The sequence below is a fragment of the Cebus imitator genome, unplaced genomic scaffold, assembly GCF_001604975.1.
Source record: "Cebus imitator isolate Cc_AM_T3 unplaced genomic scaffold, Cebus_imitator-1.0 Scaffold128, whole genome shotgun sequence".
In the NCBI taxonomy this organism is placed as follows: Eukaryota; Metazoa; Chordata; class Mammalia; order Primates; family Cebidae; genus Cebus; species Cebus imitator.
Window position 1 is genome coordinate 25,120 of NW_016107443.1, and position 19,099 is coordinate 44,218.

A 19,099-nucleotide genomic window follows, 5' to 3' on the forward strand; every position below is an offset into this window, starting at 1 on the left:
AATTGAAAATGCCTGCCTTTTCAGAAATTATAACTTTCAGTTAACTGAACGGGAACAGTTTCCCTTCTTCTGTAAATCATCATCTCTCTGATGGAGAACTTTAAAAATCCAGTGTATGATCAGCACAGTAGGGTGACGAGGAGGTAATGCCGTTTATCTCACCTAACGTGCAATGAGTTTTGTAAGCAGTTTTCTGGGGATTTTGCTCATTGATGATTTGGGTCTCATTCATGATATTCTGTAGAGACCGTGCCCAAAGCAGGGGGCCCCATGATGCCTGGGAAAGGGTATAAACAGCACTCTGGCCTCTCTGGCCACATGGAGATGCACCCACACCCTTCGCCCTCCCCAGTTGTCTCATTGCGCTCATAGAGCCCAGGGATCTCCGAGGAGCAGCCCAGTTTTCCGTATAAGAACCCAAAGGTCTTGTACAGACCTGGAATTCGGCGAAAAACTTGCTCCAACACGCCAAATCTGCCGCATCCCCAATACCCCACCCTTTTCCTCTGTGCTCACTACCCACACTCCTACTCCCAACTTGAGGACTCCCCGCCCCCACCACGCCGACAGTCTCAATTCCAACCCCTTGCATGTGAGGAAGGGTCTTTGCGCCTGAACGCTCCAGGCGCGGCGAGGCCACCAGTGACTCCCAGCGGCCGCACAGGGCGCTGCGCCCCCCTCGCCCCGGCCTCCCCCGCCCTGCGTCCGCCCCGTCACCCCCACGCGGCCTCCTGCGGCCGGGCTGGAGGCAGATTCCTCTCTCCGGGTTTTCAGATCGCCTTTCCTAAGCCTCCTCCCCGCCCAGCGAGGGAGAGAGATCCCGGGCGCAATCGCTCCCCGGAGCGGCCGAGGGGCGCGGGGGAGAGGCCTGCGCCGGGGTACTTTCAAACTGAGGCGCGCGCACACACTCACATCCACCCACCCACACATCCACTCACCCACACACACACAGACACACGCACGCCCATTTATATAGGCGGTGGCGACGGCAGTGGCCGGGGTGGCGACGGCGAGCATAGAAACGATGAAGCTGAGCCAGTCGACCCCGGTTGGAAGCAAGTGAGAAGAAACCAGGCGCATCCCTAAATTTCTGTGCGGGGCGCTTGTCATCCTCCCCGGGTTACGGTGCACCCCAAGGAGGACTAGCTGGACTGATTTGCTAGGGAGAGGGCGGGGAAGAGGAGGCCAGTTGAGCAGAGGAGCCCCCGGCATATCCCGACTGCCCGATCGCTCCTTTGCCGGACTCCTGCCCCCTCCCGGCTCAGGTGGGTGCGCCCGGTCTCCAGCTCACAGGGGCGCTCGGAGGAGACCAGAAAGTCGCCGCCCGGCTGCGCGGGATGCCTTTCGCCAAGCGGATCGTGGAGCCGCAATGGCTGTGCAGGCAGCGGCGCCCTGCGCCTGGCCCAGACGCGGACTCGAGCGGAGGCAGCGCTGAGCAGCCGCCGCCCCTGCAGCCGCCCGGCCGGAGGGACCCGGACGAGGTCGAGGCGTCAGGGCCAGAGGAGCCAGCCCGTGCGGCCCCTGCACCTCCAGGGCTGCCACCGCCGCCGCCGCCGCTGCCCGCGCCGGCCGACCAGGCTCAGCCGCCGGACGGAGAGGCGTCCGTGGCTGGCGAGGAGAGCACGGCGGGGGTCCCGGAGGCGGCTCCTGCCGCTGCCGAGGTGTCCTCGGCGGCCGCTGCGGCTGTGCTGCTCATGCTGGACCTGTGCGCTGTCAGCAACGCCGCTCTGGCCCGTGTCCTCCGGCAGCTCTCGGACGTGGCCCGGCACGCGTGCAGCCTCTTCCAGGAGCTTGAGTGCGACATCCAGCTCACCCACCGCCGCGTCTGGGCGCTGCAGGGCAAGCTCGGCGGCGTGCAGCGCGTCCTTAGCACGCTGGACCCTAAGCAGGAGGCAGTGCGTGAGTACCCGCGCCGTCCGCCCTCCGGGCTCTGGGTTTCCGCGCCGCGCCCTCGAGCCCTCCCCAGCAAAGGCAATCCCAGCTCCTTGGCGCCGCGCCCGTGGCAGCCTGCACCTTACTGTCGCCTTCCCACCCTTTCCATCCCTTGGGACCCACCCCAATCCTCCTGGGACTGAGTGGCTGGGCTGGACCCCTTTTCTGTGATGCAGATGTGGACGGTGGAAAGTTAAAAGGGCGACCTCTGAAGTCGCAGGCAGCGTGGGCTGAGAGGGAGCAGAAAGGGAGCGTTTATGGGAACACAAGAGGCAGAGAGGGTCTGTCCTTCACCTCCGGGGCTCGCCTTTCACGTCCTTCACGGGGGGGGGGCGGGGGGAGGTAAGGAGGAGTGTTGCAACTCCTGTGGTTTCCTGAAGCCCAGACAGGAGCCCTAGAGTCCACCCCATGCATGTTCGGGGTTGGGGGTTCGAGGAGTAGTGAGTGTCCTTTTGCGACTACTGCAGCACCGCGGCTGTTTCGTCACTCGCTGTGACCTCAGGTGCTTCCCCGAGCTCCGAACTTGTGCCTTGCCCTCGTGTGCGACTTATCGTGGCGCTGCTCGCCTCCTAGAGTGAACTCCATAGTGCTTCTACCGAAAACCCTTGTGGCCCAGAGGGGCCGCGGGGAGGATCAGGAGAGATGAGGGTGGGAGTGTCAGGGGCCCCAGGGCGATCGAGGAGACCCCTGGGCATCTTTTCTGCCCTTAACAGCCCAGGGTTCCTATTAAATGGCTCTGTGCCATCTGGCCCCAGAGGATCCCACCGACTGTCTTCCTCTGCAACACCGGTGCACTGTCGCCCAAATCTACTGGCATGTGGACTTAGGTATGAACTAGTCTGCTAGGCGGGCTGCAACGAGACAACGAGTAAGGAGGTCTAGCAGAACCCTGGGCATCTTTGCTGTCCGTTGACTTCGTTCTTGCGACACCCAAGGGCTCCTAATAAATAGTCATTCTATGTCATCTGCCTTTCGAGGGCGGCCCCCTTGAAGCACGATCGCCCAAATCTGGCGACGACAGAATCATTTAGGAACGACCCAGGAGGTAGACAGGGGTGCTGGGTTGGCACGACGGTTCTTTGGCGCCTAGTCCGGCTGCGACGCTCGAGGCGAAGGTGATGTCAGCGACTCTGACTTACGTAAGAAGCTTCCTCGGTTGCTGCAGCAGCTGCGCCGGTGCGCAGTGGCCTAGGAGCGCGCGGGGCGGAGGCGCTTTCATGGCATCCTTCCCTGGGGATTTCCGGACACCTCTGCTCTACAGCCCAGCTCAGCCTCCTAGCGGTCCCTGCCGCCCCCCCTTCTCCCGCCGCGTGTTCTATCCCTCTTCCCCTCCTCCGAAAAACCCTTTGAACCCCGCCCCGGGAATTCACTGTTTTTCTGCAGTAACAACAATAATAAGCGTAATGAATAAATGATGTGCTCCATCGGTTTTCGCAGCTATAAAAGACCCGGAGTTGGGTTAATGACTGGTTGTTTAAAAGGGCAATTCCGGGGATGAGTTCTGGAAAGAATTAGGACTGCCGTAGGCCAAGTCGTATTTTACTTTTGGGACTTGAAATGAGCACTTTAATCCTGCCTCCTTTTTACCCTAAACCACACAGCAGGGACAGGCCCTTCACTTTCAACAGCGCTGATATCTGGGGAGTGCGGTTGTGGGGAGTGGTGATTTCACTTCAAAAGAACTGGAGGGAAGTTTTGCAGACTATTGAGTGGTTCATACATTTCCCGTGTGTGTGTGTGTGTGTGTGTGTGAGAGAGAGAGAGAGAGAGAGAGAGAGAGAGAGAGAGAGAGAGAGAGAGAGAGACCTCTTCTTAAGTTAGATTTCACACCAGTGAAACTAACTGCCAGAGCAGAATGTGCCCACTTATTTCTCTCTTTAGATGCAGCAGTGGGCAGTTATGTACCTGGAATGTATCACAGTTCTTTCAAGTCCTTTTGACTGTTTGGGGTACAAACTAATAGTTAATAGAGATAAGAGAGGATCTTGAGTATATGCATATAGTTGGTGAATATATACTCTATTTATACATATTTGTACATGAATAATAAAGATGGGGCTAATTTCTACCTGGGATAGATTTAAAGATCTCTTATTATTTTAAATTTTATTTTCTAAAATGCTATCTCCACACTTTATGTTCAGATCTCTCTCTTCTCTTGGCCATTTAAATTTGGGATGGCATTGTTCTTGTTTGATGTCATAAACGGCATTACCTTTGGGAGAAAAGGCACACTATTATGTGTCTTGCTTTGAGTTTCCTAGAATGCAGAACCTGAGACAAGGATTTCAAGGCAAGTAATTTGTTTGGCAAGGGTTTCCTGGAAGCACAGAGAGGGGATGGGGAAGTGAGAAAGGGAAGGGAGGAAAGAGGAAAGCCAATACACTGTGTAAGCTGGTTAGCACTGTGGGCAACTGGGGTTCAATCCAGCTGGTGACCCTCTGAACACACACCTCAAACGTGTTCCACTGAAAATTAAGAAAGCTGGAGTATTTATGCACCAACTTCTTCCTCTCAGAGACGGAAAGTAGAACCTGGAGCAAGAACTCCATGGCTTTTGTCTCCTGCCCCACACATGGTCCCAGGATGCTCCCAGGGCTAGGTAGAGCGATGCAGAAAGCCTATGATGTGCACAGGAATGTTGACAGGGGTCTTCTGGGGAGGACAAAGTAGCTGTGGGTAGGGCACCAGTGACATCAGCTGCATTATGCATCTATCTCCCTTTAGTATTGCTCAGTCCTAGGGGAGTTTCAAAGGGAGAGGAAGCCTAAAAGTAAACCTTGATTTTTTTTCTCTTCCTTTGAGGGTGCTTTCACACCTGCTGTATATCCTTCTCACCCAGATCACTATTCCCCTGCACAGTCTGCTTGCTATTTCATCCTTGGACTGCTGCTTTCTGTTGCCCTGAGACAGGCTGGGGGCTTCTTGCAGGGGCAACATGATCTCATGGACACTTTGGAAGAGTCACTCTGGAAGCAAGTCTGGAGGCTAGTAAACCAGTTAGACACTGTGACTGGTGACGGTGGCTAGGACTAGGGAGGTAGCTGTAGAGACAGTGAGAAATGGTTATATTCTGAATTCATTTTGGAGATAAGATTGCCAGGACTTACTGACTTGATTGAGTACAGGATATGAGAAGAAAATAATTAACGATGACTCCTAGTTTGTTGTTTTTGCTTGAAAAGCTTAAATAACTTGCAGAATGTGGTACTGTTTGTAGAAATGGAGAAGACTAGTGGGAGAGTGGATATTTCTTGTGGAGGAAATGGAATCTAGTTTTCTATTTGAGCCATGTTGAGCTTGAGATACCTGATGTGTCTTACACGATTACATGTGTGAGTTGAGAGGTCCAGGCTGGAGATGTGCATGTAAGACCTAAGAGTAGAGACGGTATGTGAAGCCTTGGAACTAGACACAGTGGAAATAGTAAAGAAAAGGAGGCCAGGACTTAGCCTAGGACAGTCCAACTTCGAAAACTTCATAGGAGAGGAGAAAGGCTGAGAGGGGACAGCCAGAAAGCTAGAAGGAAAATCAGAAGAGTGTGGTGTGGTGCAGGCAAGAAGGTGTTTCCAGAACTGGGGAGAAGCCAACTTGGTCAAGTGCTTCTGAGAGGAAGATAAGCACTGAGAAGAGGCCATTGAGTTTGGTTACCTGTAATTAACTAGTGGCCTTGAGAGGTACCATTTCAGCGGAGGGTTGGAAATGAAGGCCAAGTCAGAGGGATTAGAGAAAGAATAGGAGAGGTGAAGAGGAAATAGCAATTACAGGACACTAGGCTAATTTTTGTATTTTGCATAGAGACAGGTTTTCGCCATGTTACCCAGGGTGGTCTAGAACTCTTGGACTCAAGAAGTCCTCCCACCTCTCAAAGTGCTGGAATTACAGGCTTGAGCCACCGCACCCAGCCCTACAGACAGCTCTTATAAGGAGTTTTGCTCTGAAGGGGAGTGGAGAAATGGAGCAGTGGCTGGAAGGGAATACAGTATCAAGGAAGAATGTCTTAAAAGGTATTGATATTTTAGGCATGTTCGGATTCCAAGAGAAGGGTAAATTGATGATCCTGTGGGAGAGAACTGAATAATTGTGGATATTAAAAAGCTGAGAGGGGATGAGATGAGAGCACCATTTCATCCATGGCCCCTTGAGGGAAGCTGAAGGATGCAAACAGGGAGACAGGTGGGCTGGTGGACAGTTGGTGGTAGGATGGGATGTTCTTCCACAAGGGCATTTATTTTCTCTATGAAGTATGGGGTGAGGTCATCAGCTGAGAGTATTGGCAATGTGAGGAGAGAAGAGAAGGTGTTAATAAGTTGTCTCAGGGAGGGAACATGAAGGCATTAAGGAATTTTAGTGGGTTGATCTGGCTGTGTTGAGAACCTTCTGAGACTGTTCAGTCACTAAAACCTGAGACTTTGGGATTACTTCATGGGCCTTAACTCCAGGATGTTCATCTTTAGACATTTTAATGTTGTTGGGATTTTGGTTGCTGTTGATTTATTTAATTACTGAGTTTTTAAATAAATTTTATATTAAAGTTTAAAGTTTAACATTCCCACAGAAAAGCACACAGACCATAAATGTTTGGCTTGGTTGATTTTCACAAAGTGAACAGCTCATGTAAACACCACTCAGATCAAGAAATAAAATGTTACTGTATCTGAAACACCCTACTGTCCCTTCAAGCCACCTCCAGTCAATATCCCCCTTCCCAGAAGTAACAGCTCTCCCAACGTCTACCCTTATCAATTAGATGTTCTTGTTCCTGAAGTTTATGTAAGTGAAATAATATATACTTCTATCTAGCATTATTCACTCAACGTTATATATGGAAGATTCTACCATCTTGTTGCATATATAGCAGTTTGTTCATTCTCATTGCTGAATAAAATTCCATTGTGTGTACATACCACAATTTGTTGATCCATGCTCCTGATGATGGACATTTGGGTTGTTTCCATTTGGGAACTATTGCATGAACAATTTTTTTTCTACATGCTTCTTGATAAGCTTATGTAGACACAATTATTTGGTATGCATCTAAAAGAGGAATTGTTGGATCAAAGGGGATGATTTGTTTGGCTGAACAGTTTTCTACACTGGTTGTACCAATTTGTACTCCTGGCAGTATATGAAAGTTCTGGTTGCTCCACATCCTCACCAATATTGGTATTGACTTTTAAACTGTAGCCACTTTGGTGGATGTGTAATGAAATCTCAGGTGGTTTTGATTTGCATTTCTCTGATGGCTTGTGAGATTGAAAGCCATTTTATACATTTTTTAACCACCTAGATATTCTCCTTTGTGGTTACTTGTTCAGGATTTTTGCTCATTTTTATTTCTCTTTTCTCTCTCTCTTTTTTTTAACTTTGATTTTAGGTTCAGGAGTACATGTGCAGGTTTGCTATATAGGCAAATTGTGTGTCATGGGGTTTGGTATACAAATCATTTCATCACCCAGGTAATTGCTCATTTTTCAATAAGGTTCTTTGTATGTTTTCTTATTCCTTATAGATGTCTTTTATATATTGTCAGCTATATGTATTTCAAATACCTTCTGTTACTCTATGGCTTGCCTTTTCACTCTCTTAGTGTTATATTTTGAGGGAAGAAGTTCTTATTTTTGTAAAATTCAGTTTATCAACCCTTTTCTTTATGGTTACTGTGTTTTTGTCTTCTCTTCTGTTTGTTCTTGCAGAAATTCTTCACCAATCTTGAGGTCATATCTCAAAAGTTCTAGAAATTTTTTTGTTTTGCTTTTGTCATTTAGATCCATGTTTCATATAGAATTGATATTTGAAAATGGCATGAGGTAGGAGTCAAGATTACTTTTTCTGAAATATGGATGTACAATTGGCCTACTGTCACTTATTGAAAAGGTCTTCATTTTCCCATTGTACTGCAGTGATACTTTGTCACCTCCCCCACCTATGACTTTTCTAGAACTCTGTGCTCACCTTTATCTTACCTTTTTTCATTCTGCACAACAAACACTGTTGGTGCCCTGTCTATATTCCTTCAGTTGTCACCTCTCATGCTGAAGGCTACTTACTGCAAACTCCTGTAACTCTGCCTGGAGCTTTTGTTTTGTACTGGCTTATGGACCATGCTTGGCCTTGCATGTAGGGAAGGCCAGAGGTGCCAGCAAATTAATGCCCCAGAAGCAGCACTCAATCAAATATGGACAGGGAGTTGGTGGATGAATGTACCAGTGCCATTACTCCTTGGATAGGAGAACTCTGCAGCATTTTCTCCACCATTTCTCAGAATTCTCTAGTAGGATTGAGCTCCAGTTACCCACAGTGATGATGTATTTGATGACACATCGTATCTTTGCTGGCTTCCTTTCTCTATCTCACTTCTTCACTCACATATGGGTGTTTCTGGAGTCACCTCCCACATAAACTACTTGCACTCAAACCTGTACTTGCAGTCATAGGGTCTACTTCTGGAGGAAGCATAACCAAGACAATCTATTTAATCTTTAAACTGTGAGGGCAAATACTTAGGGCCGGTGGTATGGTAGAGATGATGTTTCTCACTCTTTTTCCTTAAATTATTTAGCCCAGCATTATTATATTAGCCATATCCCCAGCCCCTGCCAGAACACTCTATGGTGGATGTATTAGTCTGTTCTCTCACTGCTATATATATATTTAAAAAACTACCTGAGACTGGGTAATTTATAAAGAAAAGAGGTTTAATGGACTCACAGTTTTGCAGGCTGTACAGGAGGCATGGCCAGGGAGGCCTCAGAAAACTTACAATCATGGCAGAAGGAAAAGGGAAAGCAAGCAAGTCTTCACATGGTGGCAGGAGGGAGAGCAAGAGTGAACGGGGAAGTGCTACACACTTTTAAACAACCAGCTCTGTGAGAACTCACTATCACTGGAACAGCAAGTGGGGAATCTGCCCCCATGATCCAGTCACCTTCCACCATGTCCCTCCTCCAACATTGGGGATTACAATTTGACATGAGACTTGATTGGGGACACAGAGCCAAACCATATCAGTGGGTCTGGTAAAAGCTGTTACTATCATTAGCGGATGCACAGTTCGAATCCCTATCTTGGCATGGAAGAGCTTCAGTGCTTCAGCAGTGAGAAGGGACACAAAAGGAACACAAATCTATGGTAATAAAGGCATATCCCCTCAATTTCTCCATGTTCTATTGACAAGCCTTTGAGAGTACTGATTATTGCCCTGTGGAATGCATAAGTGACAGCCCCAGGAGATCCAAACTACCTATTTGAGAAGGATAATTTTCAGCCAGAGCAGACACAGAAACTGCTAACCTCTGAAAGGAACTAGGAGGTAACACATTGGGTGAATTGATCATTTTGGGTTGGTGGGGCAACACCGATCATAGGCTCATTCTAGTTTTGGAAGCATGATCCTGCTTTTCCTTCCCATTCTGTTCAGTCTACCACTTGTAAAAAACCTTCACAGTCTGGTTAGTGTGTTTTCTTGGATGTTTCTGTAATTGTGGTTAAGTTTCTTTTCCTCTTGGCCCTGCTCAGTGAGTTTCTGTGAGGCATTATGAGATCCTAACAGCTTCATTGAAAGCTGCTTTGAAACCCTTCACAGAACAGCTGAGAAGAACACAATCTTTCAAAGGTTTAATAATTCATGGTTGTAATATCCTCATAACCAGTAACAGCATCACATTTCCTTTTAGACTTTTCTTGTTATACTGGATTGGGCTTTTAAATCAAAACTCCTGAATTACTTTACCTAAGAAATCCTTGAGATTCTGTTGGACTGATGTTGCTAAGATGGTAACAATAAAGATTTCTTTCTTCCTATGTATGGAGGCCTTTTCTATGCAATGCCATCAGGACAGTGTAAAGTCCACATAAACTCTCAGAAACGTCTTAAGTCTCAGAACTTCTAGTCTACCTATAATGGGCATTAGGTACTTTTAAAAGGTAATGACACATAAAAATCTCTCCCATTGTCCCATGTTAGTCCCAGAGTCTTGAAGATTCACTAATTTTGCATGACATTTTGAAATTTTAGAGTCAAGGACAATTTTAAATGTAGTTGGAATTTTATTTGATAGTTCAGCTTAATTTATTTTTGCTTTATTAAAAATTGGGGGCACAACATTTTGAGGGTCATTCTATTAAAAAAAATCATAGGAGGAGTAAGACTGGAACAAACAATCCCAAAAATTCCTGAAAGTTTGTCCTGCATCAAGAATTCTTCATGAAGCACATCTTAATAACAAGTGGAAATAAAAATAATGAGGTAGGAATGGTTCCCGAATATAAGGATCTCATTCTAGGGTTGAAATTTGTTGAAACAAAGTTTTGAAGAGCCCACCCACCAGACTAAGCCCAGAGGGTAGGGAGACTGTCTACTCTATTTTTGGGAATGACTAAAACAGGTATGGCCAATTTTTGTTTCTGACTTCTCTCAATCCATTAATGTACATGAAGTTTGGCTGTATTGAAAGAGTAATCTGAGGACCTGGGCATTCATGTGCTAACAAATTGCTTAATTCTGGGAGGCCAAGGTGGGAGGATTGCTTGAACCCAGGAGTTTGAGACCAGCCTGGGCAACATGGTGAAACCCCATCTCTACAAAAAATACAAAAATTAGCCAGACATGATGGCATGTGCCTGTAGTCTCAGCTACTTAGGAGTCTGAGGTGGGAGGATTGCTCGAGCCAAGGAGGTGGAGGTTGCAGTGAGCCAAGATCATGCCACTGCACTCCAGCATGGGTGGCAGAGTGAGACTATGTCCCAAAAAATTTTTTACCTAATTATTAAGTGCCTACGTCCTTCAAAGTGAAATTAATCAAGAATAAAGTTAATTCAACAAGAGTCCTAGAATCTTCGAATCACAGAGTTGGGAAACCTTAGTACCCATTAAATCAATCTTCTCACCCAGAGTGGGAATCTTTTTGAAGATGTTCCAAATGGCTGCTCATCTGGTTTCCATGCCCTATGAGACTCCAAGGAGTGGAAAGTGGCCACCCCACCACAATTTTATTGTTGGGTAGCTCCCATTCTCAAACACTCCTTATCTACGTTGAGAGTGAATCTGTCTTTTTGTAATGCCAGCCTTTTCATCTTTGTTCTTGTGTCTCATGTCATATGGAATGTACCTATAACTGCTTTTCTAGAACATCTTTTAAGGGCCCGGAGATTACTGTTATGGCACTGTCTAAGCTTTCTTCATCCCAGGTAAAACTTCAGTTCCTTCAACCAGGCCTCCTAATGCCAAATTTCCAGACTGTTCCCGCTCTGGTTTTCCTCTGCCACAGGTATAGGGCACAAATGGATCTATTCCTTTCTTTATAAGAATGTCTCAGCCCAGGCATGGTGGCTTACGCCTGTAATCCCAGCACTTTGGGAGGCTGAGGCAGGTAGATTACTTGAGGTCAGGAATTCAAGACCATCTTGAGCAACATGGTGAAACCCTGTCTCTACTAAAAAATACAAAAATTAGCTGGGCATGGTGGCACATGCCCGTAATCTCAGCTACTCAGGAGGCAGAGGCAGGAGAATCACTTGCATCCAGGAGGTGGAGGTTGCAGTAATCGCGCCATTGTATTCCAGCCTCGGCAATAAGAGCGAAATTCCGCCTCGAAAAAAAAAAAGAAAAAAAAAAAAAAAAAAAAAAAAAAAAAAAAAAAAAGAGTGTGCGGCTAGGACTAAGGTGGTCCTTGTTTTAAGCATTGCATGACACTGTCGGTGTAAAAGTACTCTTATGGCTCAACAAACTCCCTTCCTTTATAGTGGCAGTTTTTAACATGAAGTTTTCTTTATTCCATGTGTGCAGTTGGTGTTTTGAACTTAAATTTCACAAGAGCCTCCCATTGTCTCTGTTAAATTGAATCTTGCTTGCTTTGCTCTTTCATTTCCAATCAGTGGTGATGGTTTAAAATCTTGATTCATTGTGTCAGCTACTGCCCACAGCATTTTGCTCTCTGCATACAACATGAACAAGATTCTATGCTATCATCCACATCTTTGATAAAATTATTGTTCAGATAGATCAAGGCCAGAGCCCACTGGCAGGCAGTACTAGCAATGTCTCCCCAAGATGACATCTATTAATCAACATTCTTTGGGTATCATTGTTGCAGCAGCCATGGGTGCACTCCCCTACCTTCCTGTTCAAATCATATTTATCCACCTTACCTACAGTATCTATCATCATGAGCAACTGTTAAATGGTTTGCTGAAATCAAGATACCATATGTCTGTAGCATTCTTTAGATCTCCTGGTGTAATTACCCTACTCAAAAGGGAAATGAGGTTAATCTGGCTCAAACTGTACCGACTTCCAGCAATCAGAGGGGCCATTTTAATTTTCTTATGTATAATGGGTAAGGAATTTATTTGGGGGAAATCTGCTTTGGTATGTTGGTCACAGAATAACTGCAGCGTTGGACTACAAGGGGACTCTGTGGGTCCTAGAGTTCATTTCTCTGACTCTAGAGTGTCAGAGTGCTTTTCCCTTCCTTTCTTTTAAGGTACCTGGATGTCCTTGTTCTCTGTTCCTTAAGGAAAGGTTTGAAATTCATGACCTTTTGGCATTTTCTGAGGCTCAGTTTGAGTAACATTGGCAAGTGTCTGGTTTAGCTAATTGTTGAGAAGCAAGAGAATATGTGATTAAGAGTGCAGACTCTGAAGCTGGACTATGTGGGTTCAAATACCAGCTCCACTCCTTCAAAGTTGTATGACTCTGGACAATTTATTGGGTTTTTTCTTCATCTATTATGGAATGGAGATAAAAGCAGTATTAATTACATCAGGTTGTTGACAAAACCAAGAAAGTCAAGGTGTGCGGGCACCGAGAACTGTGCCTTGCACATGGTTAGCATCTGACAATTATTGGCTATTACTGGCTATTTTATTGATACTATAATTGGATCAGACAGGGTAGGAGGTACGTGTTAATTTCTTTCAAATAGGTGAAAACCTGTGCCTGAATCTGTGAAATGCTGGGTCAGGGTAAAGTATCCAGCTGACCAAGCAATGCTATGTGTTTCTGCTTGGCCAAAGATGTCTATTAAGGTTTTTGTGGCTTTGTTACGTAGAAAAGTAGAGAGAAAATTGACCAATAATCATCACCCAGATTCATTCATCTATTACACAGCAGTCACTATTCTAGGCCCTTGAGTTTCATCAGTAAATAAAAAGTTACCAAGACCTTATGTTTCAGAGGAGAGAGAGAATCCTAAATAATGAACACAATACATTTGACAAAATTACAAAACATGTTAGGAGGTGGTAAGTGCTGTGGGCAAAAAGAAACTAGCACAAGGTGAAGGTGATCCAGAGGGTTGGGGTGGGGTTATCATTTTAAATGGGGTGGTCAGGTGAACCTCATTGAGGAAGTGGTATTTGAGCAAAGATTGCAAAGAGGTAAGGGTAAATTACATAGACTACTGAAGGAAGAGTGTTCCAGAGGAGAGAAACAGCTCGTGCAGAGGCCCTGAGGTGAGAGCATGCCTGGTGTGATCAGGGGATGGCAAGGAGGCCAGTGTGGTAGATGAGGAGTTAGCAAGGAGGAGAGCGGGAGGATAGGATACCAGCAAGGAGGAATGGCAGTGGGGCACATCACCTAGGGTCTAGTAGGCCAATGTGAGGACTTTGCCTTCTGCTCTGAGTGGAGTGGACAGTCATTGAAGACTTTTAAGCCCAGGAGAAACATGATTGACTTAGAGTTTAAAAGGATCACTTTGGATCTTGTGGCAAGAGGAGACTGTGGGAGAGGCAGAAGAGGTAGAAGCAGGGAGACCAAGTAGGAGGCTGTTGGAGTAATCCTGGTGAGAGACAGTGGTGGTCTGTTAAAAGTATTGAGAAGTGGCTGGATCCAACTTAGAGCTGTTGATGTTTTTTGTTTCATATTTGGGGCTAGGTATGCAACCCATACAGAAGGGTACAGCATTGAGAAGAACAAGAAAGCCCTCCACTCCTCTCTCACTCTACCAGACTTGCTTCAGGTCTAATGCATTTTGCAAAACCATTGAACGTTGAGGAAGTAGGCGCTTCTCCTATGGTCTTGTTGATTAATCTGCTGTCTGGGAAAAATTCTTAAAGTTTCCTAACTAATACTGTTTTTCAAAAATCAAGATATAATTTACATGCAGTGAAATGTACAGATCTTGATGAGTTTTAACAGCTGTATCCACCTATATAGCACATACCCCTATTAAGATAGAGAACATTCTCTTCACTCCAGATAGTTAATACTACTTTCAGGTGGGAAAGCAGTATTTGAACTCTGATTGCCCAGTGCTATCCCCTACCAAGGTTGTTGTGTGAATATGGGCACAGAAGAAGATGATTCTATAGGGAGTTTCTGGACTTTCAACCAAGACTAAGAATTAATGATTCCACGTATAAGATATTCAGGACAAATTCAAACAGTGGAGCTTCCTCACTTTTGGCCTGATTGTGTTGGACTGTTTATGACATCATGGTGCTGGAGTTTAGGGAGAATCAGATTTTTGACAAGTATAAATTCTAGCCTCAGAGGCCCCAGGGGTAACTTAGAAGTAGGAGCCTTTTCTTTTCATTTATTTATTTGTTTGAGATGGAGTCTCGCCCTGTTATCCAAGCTGGAATATACTGGCGCAATCTCAGCTCACTGCAACCTCTGCCCACCGAGTTCAAGCAATTCTCTTGTCTCAGCCTCTGAAGTAGCTGGAATTACAGGTGCCTGCCACCACACCCAGCTCATTTTTGTATTTTTAGTAGAGATGGGGTTTTGCCATGTTGGCCGGGCTGGTCTTGAACTCCTGACCTTATGTGATCTGCCTGCCTTGGCCTCTCAAAGTGCTGGGATTACAAGCATGAGCCACCACGCCCAACCAGTTGGAGCCTTTTCTAAGATAAAGCTAAAATAACATTTTAAAAAACATGAAAAAAAAGACCTTGATACTCTCTGTTACATTTCTAAGTAGCAGAAAATACTGATTTGCAAACTGTTTTCCGCTCATGTTGATGCTTGAAGCCTGGATGGAGGACAAAATTGTTTAGAATTGGATTTATGACTGTCTTATCTATGTGCATTTAGATTAGTGCAATAAGAAGCCCTATTCTAGAGTTTAGTTACTCTTGATTTTTCCTACTAGAAATCTAACAGGGGGAAGAGCTAGTAGCTGTGAGGACAGATGACAGCCCATGAGACCTAATGTTCATTAGAATATAACGTCAATATTTATGTTTCTCTCCAGTCTGCATCTAGACTCTGTTCCTTGAACCTGTATTTATATATTAATAATGCGAGGAAAGCTTTATTTTCCTTTTAAATTTTGTGTCAGAGTTCTGCTGCCTCAGCCCACCCCCTCCCTACCCCTGAAGTGATTCATTTACAAGATGGCGCATGTTTATTGAGAGTTTGATTCTAGAGATTAACTTTGAGAAGTGCATCATGAAATGCGGCAGGAATAAATACCACAGAAATCCTTTTCCATGTGAGAAGTCCTAGGGCTTTCTGCTGTACAAAAAGGAGAGACGGAGGCTTCAAAGTTTGGGGCAATGTGGAGGGGCAGGAAGTGGGAAAACCAAGAAGAGACATTGGGAAGGGCGCCCTGGAATATTTTCAAAGAGTATCACTGGAGTTAAATGCCTTTGGTATGAGAAAATAGATGTTGGAACCCTGCTCAGGTATCAGATGTCACGCAGTACTCATCTGGCAAACTTTTAGCCTTTGCTGATTAAAACTAAGCCAGTTGCATGAAGAAAAATACATTGCGTAAGCGTGCCTCTTGTGTGGCTTTATTTTAACCCTTTGCCCCATATCCCAAGACCAGTGAATCTTAGACTGGTTATAGGGTAGAAGGTGGTAATGAGAAATGGGGTTCACCTACAAATAAATTTGAGTCAAGACAATGAGTGGAGCAGGCTATTAAGAGTATTGGATTGTAAATGTAAATTTGAAGCCCTTCTGGGTTTTCTTGATTGATTTGTCAATTCAAAGGTTTTAGTGGCTGCTGAGTGGGAAGGAAAATTAAAACAAACAAACAAACAAACAAACAAACACCTTCTTTTAATTCTCAACGTATGCTTTGTTCTCTTTCCAAGGTGCTTTGTGTGCTTTTCTGTGGCCCAGCCAGCCTGGTTGGATCAAGCTTTGCATTTTTGAAGCTTAGGTTCAAGGTTTGCTCTCTGAGGGACTGGAGTTTTGTCATGATCACATGCTTGCATTCCTAACCAGAATAAACTTTCTAGTAAAGAGTGTATCTCAGTCCTATCACTTACCAGCTGTGTGATCTTGGAAAAATTCTTAACTCAGTTTCCATATCTGTAAAATGGGGATACTGTTGGTACTCATTTTATAGAGTTGTGAAGATTAAATGATTAATTCATGGAGAGTGCCAGGACTATATGGCACATACACAGTATACATACTACGGGCTACTATGTGTGTGCCATCGATGGTACTACTTTTGTTGTTGTTTTATCATTGTTATTATCAAGAGGCTTGGGTAAAGGACGTAGGCATAAAAATGGATAAAATCTGGCCTTGTGACTTCTGAACCAGTGTAAATGATCTGGTCAGCTGGATGTGTGGTGAAAATGGGGAGAGAAGAATGCCGCCCATTTTCTGACTTGGCTGGTCTAACTCATGTTGTGAAGCACTGCAAGAACAACGTAGCATTTGTCTGCCATTACACTCTCATTCTTGAGGAGTGTGTACTTCTGCTGATGGGTGAAGGAGGCCTGGATGTGAATGTGTGCCATCATGGAAGTGGTGGTGTAGAGTGTAGGCACCCATACCTTCGCTTTCTGAGACTGTCTGTATCTTCTCCTATAAGGACTGTATCTTCTCCTATGACATGTCTTCTCTTAGTAGTCAGACATCAGGCAGGGAACAACTAGCAGAGGGGAGATTGTAGATCTTGCATGGCAGAGAATGCCTAGGTGTTCACCAACTTCTTCCCTTTTGCTCCTGGGTATATGGCTAACTACATTTCCCAGCCTCCCTTGCAGTTAGTTGCAACCCTGTGACAGAGTTTTGCTCAATGGAAGGTGAAAGTAATAATTGCTCCATTTGTAGGAAGGCCATATAAAAGCTCCTAAACAACCCTCTGTAGTTTGTTTCTGTAGTTTGTTTTTTCCCCAATCTGTTGGCTGCATGCAGAGGTTTCAGCAGATGACTCTGAGGCCCTAAGGGATCGTAGGGCCACCAGATGGAAAGAACCTGGGTTCCTGAATCACCACATGAAAAGCTATCTGCCAACAATTGATTTGATTTCATGTAAGGGAGAAGTAAACTTTTATTGTGAGATTTAGGGGATGTTTGTTACAGCAGTTACCTGATCAAACTAACACAGAGGTACACTTCTGGGAGGAAAAAGAGCCAGTTTTCCTGAAAACGCACAGATGACAGTTACTTCAAAGTATTTGATATTCCTTCTCTGAATAAAGGAGGTACTAAACTGCAGAGTTTTCTTTTTTGAGAGATATAGAATTCCTATGTGTGACCAGAAGCCATGTGACAGCTTTCCTTGAGTAAGCAAATGGAAATAAAAACTTGTTAGCAGAGTTCTAGTTTCTAGAGAAATTTCAAAAGAATACCAAAATAATTCATTCTGCCTCTCTCCCTTTCTCTCTCTCTCTTCATATATAAATGATGTAGATTGATTTGTGACACGTTTAAAACCTAATTATAACGCAAGTAAGAAATGTGTACAAATCCTGAGTGTACAGCCTCAATGAATTTTTGCAAACTGAACACAGCTTTAAAACTAGTACCTGGAACAAGATACAGAATATTTTCAGCCCTCTAGAAATCTTGCCAATGTTCTCTTCTGATCCTGCCTTCCCAAAGGTAGCCATCATCCTGACCTCTGACAGCATAGATTACGTTGGCCTGTTTTGGAATCACATAGTATGTGCCTTTTCAATATCTAGATTTTTTTTTTCACAATTACATTGCATGATCCATTTATGTTGTTGCATGTAGTTGTAGTTCGTTTATTTTCACTGCTCTATAGTATTCCTTTGTATGAATATACTGTGGTATGGGCATGTGGATAATTTCCATTTTGAATAATGCTGGCATGAACATTCTAGTTCCTGTCTTTTGATGAATGTACCTACACATTTCTGCTGGGTTAAAAACTTCTTTTACTGAACTTTTACAGAACTTTATTCCTCAAGACATTTCAAGGCTGTGACAATGACTGTTCTTATTCCTTGCTGTACCTTGACTTTCTGATCTACACCAAGCAAAAGCTTTGATCTATTTTTCTGCAATGTAAAAGATTATCACTCATGTTTAATGGCAACGTTCTGGTACCTAGAATGGTGGAAACCCGATCTAGTTAAAAGGATTCCTCCCACCTTTAGAAAAAATTGAAGCATAGTTGTGGGGCCTTTTGATTCACAGACAGTGGCTCTTCACAAAGCCATGTTTCAAATCACTTGCAAACCCCGTATAATTGGAGTTTGACATCGGAATCTTTACTGGCACTGCTTCAGCTCTTACTCTGTGAGGAGAATCCTCTTGGATTTTCACATTGCATCCTTTCCTTCAGGAAACAGTGGAGGAGGAAGAGTGATAAGTTCCCTAATCACTTGGCTGGATTAGACTTAGAGCTATCGGGAGTTGCCTTCTGTAATTGCCCCTACCATCAAGGTTTCATGAAAAATCTAGGCAAGGCAGAACTTCCTGAGGACAAGAGACAAAGAAGTGGGGAGGCCTTCCTATTCATAGCTGAGAGAGTTTATTCTTGTGGTTCTGCTGTCAGGGCCTTGGATATCTGATCTGAGATGGAGCAATCCCAGCTAGACAGAACTTTGTAGATTTGAGGGTTTAAAAGGCCTCAAGCAAATTCTAAAACTTTCTTTGAAACCCCTGGCATATGTCCAGTTTCCCTGACTCCCTTGCTGAGTTTAAAATATTGGACTTAATGAATGGTACAACATTCCCATCCTGCACCCTCAGCCCCACAGGCTCCCTCACTGTTTGGTTTGAAATGACCATGATTGGAGAATTGAGGGGTGAATGTTTTAGTCTGAGCCTTCCCCTTCAAGCCTTCAAGCATATCAGGAATATCTGAAACATCTTTGAGGCCAAAGCAGACTGAAGGCTGCCTTGTGTTTTGATTGAGCGTTTAGTTCACTTTGGGTGTGAGGTGTGTAACGCCTTTACAGTTAAGTCTGAAAAAAATGGTTGTGAAAAGCCCCCCAGGGACCT

At 44.9% G+C, this 19,099-nt stretch overlaps 1 protein-coding gene across 2 annotated transcripts in view; it reads left to right on the top strand.

The window, feature by feature from the left end:
* The first annotated feature begins 710 nt into the window (after positions 1-710).
* The window catches only part of NHS (NHS actin remodeling regulator), a 353,438-nt gene continuing 335,049 nt past the window's right edge, over positions 711-19,099 (top strand). For both annotated transcript variants that reach the window (XM_017540621.2, XM_017540622.2), the window contains exon 1: positions 711-1,899. In XM_017540621.2, coding sequence (XP_017396110.1) covers positions 1,338-1,899 — 562 coding nt within the window. In that variant the 5' untranslated portion in view covers positions 711-1,337. The remainder of the gene's footprint in view (positions 1,900-19,099) is intronic.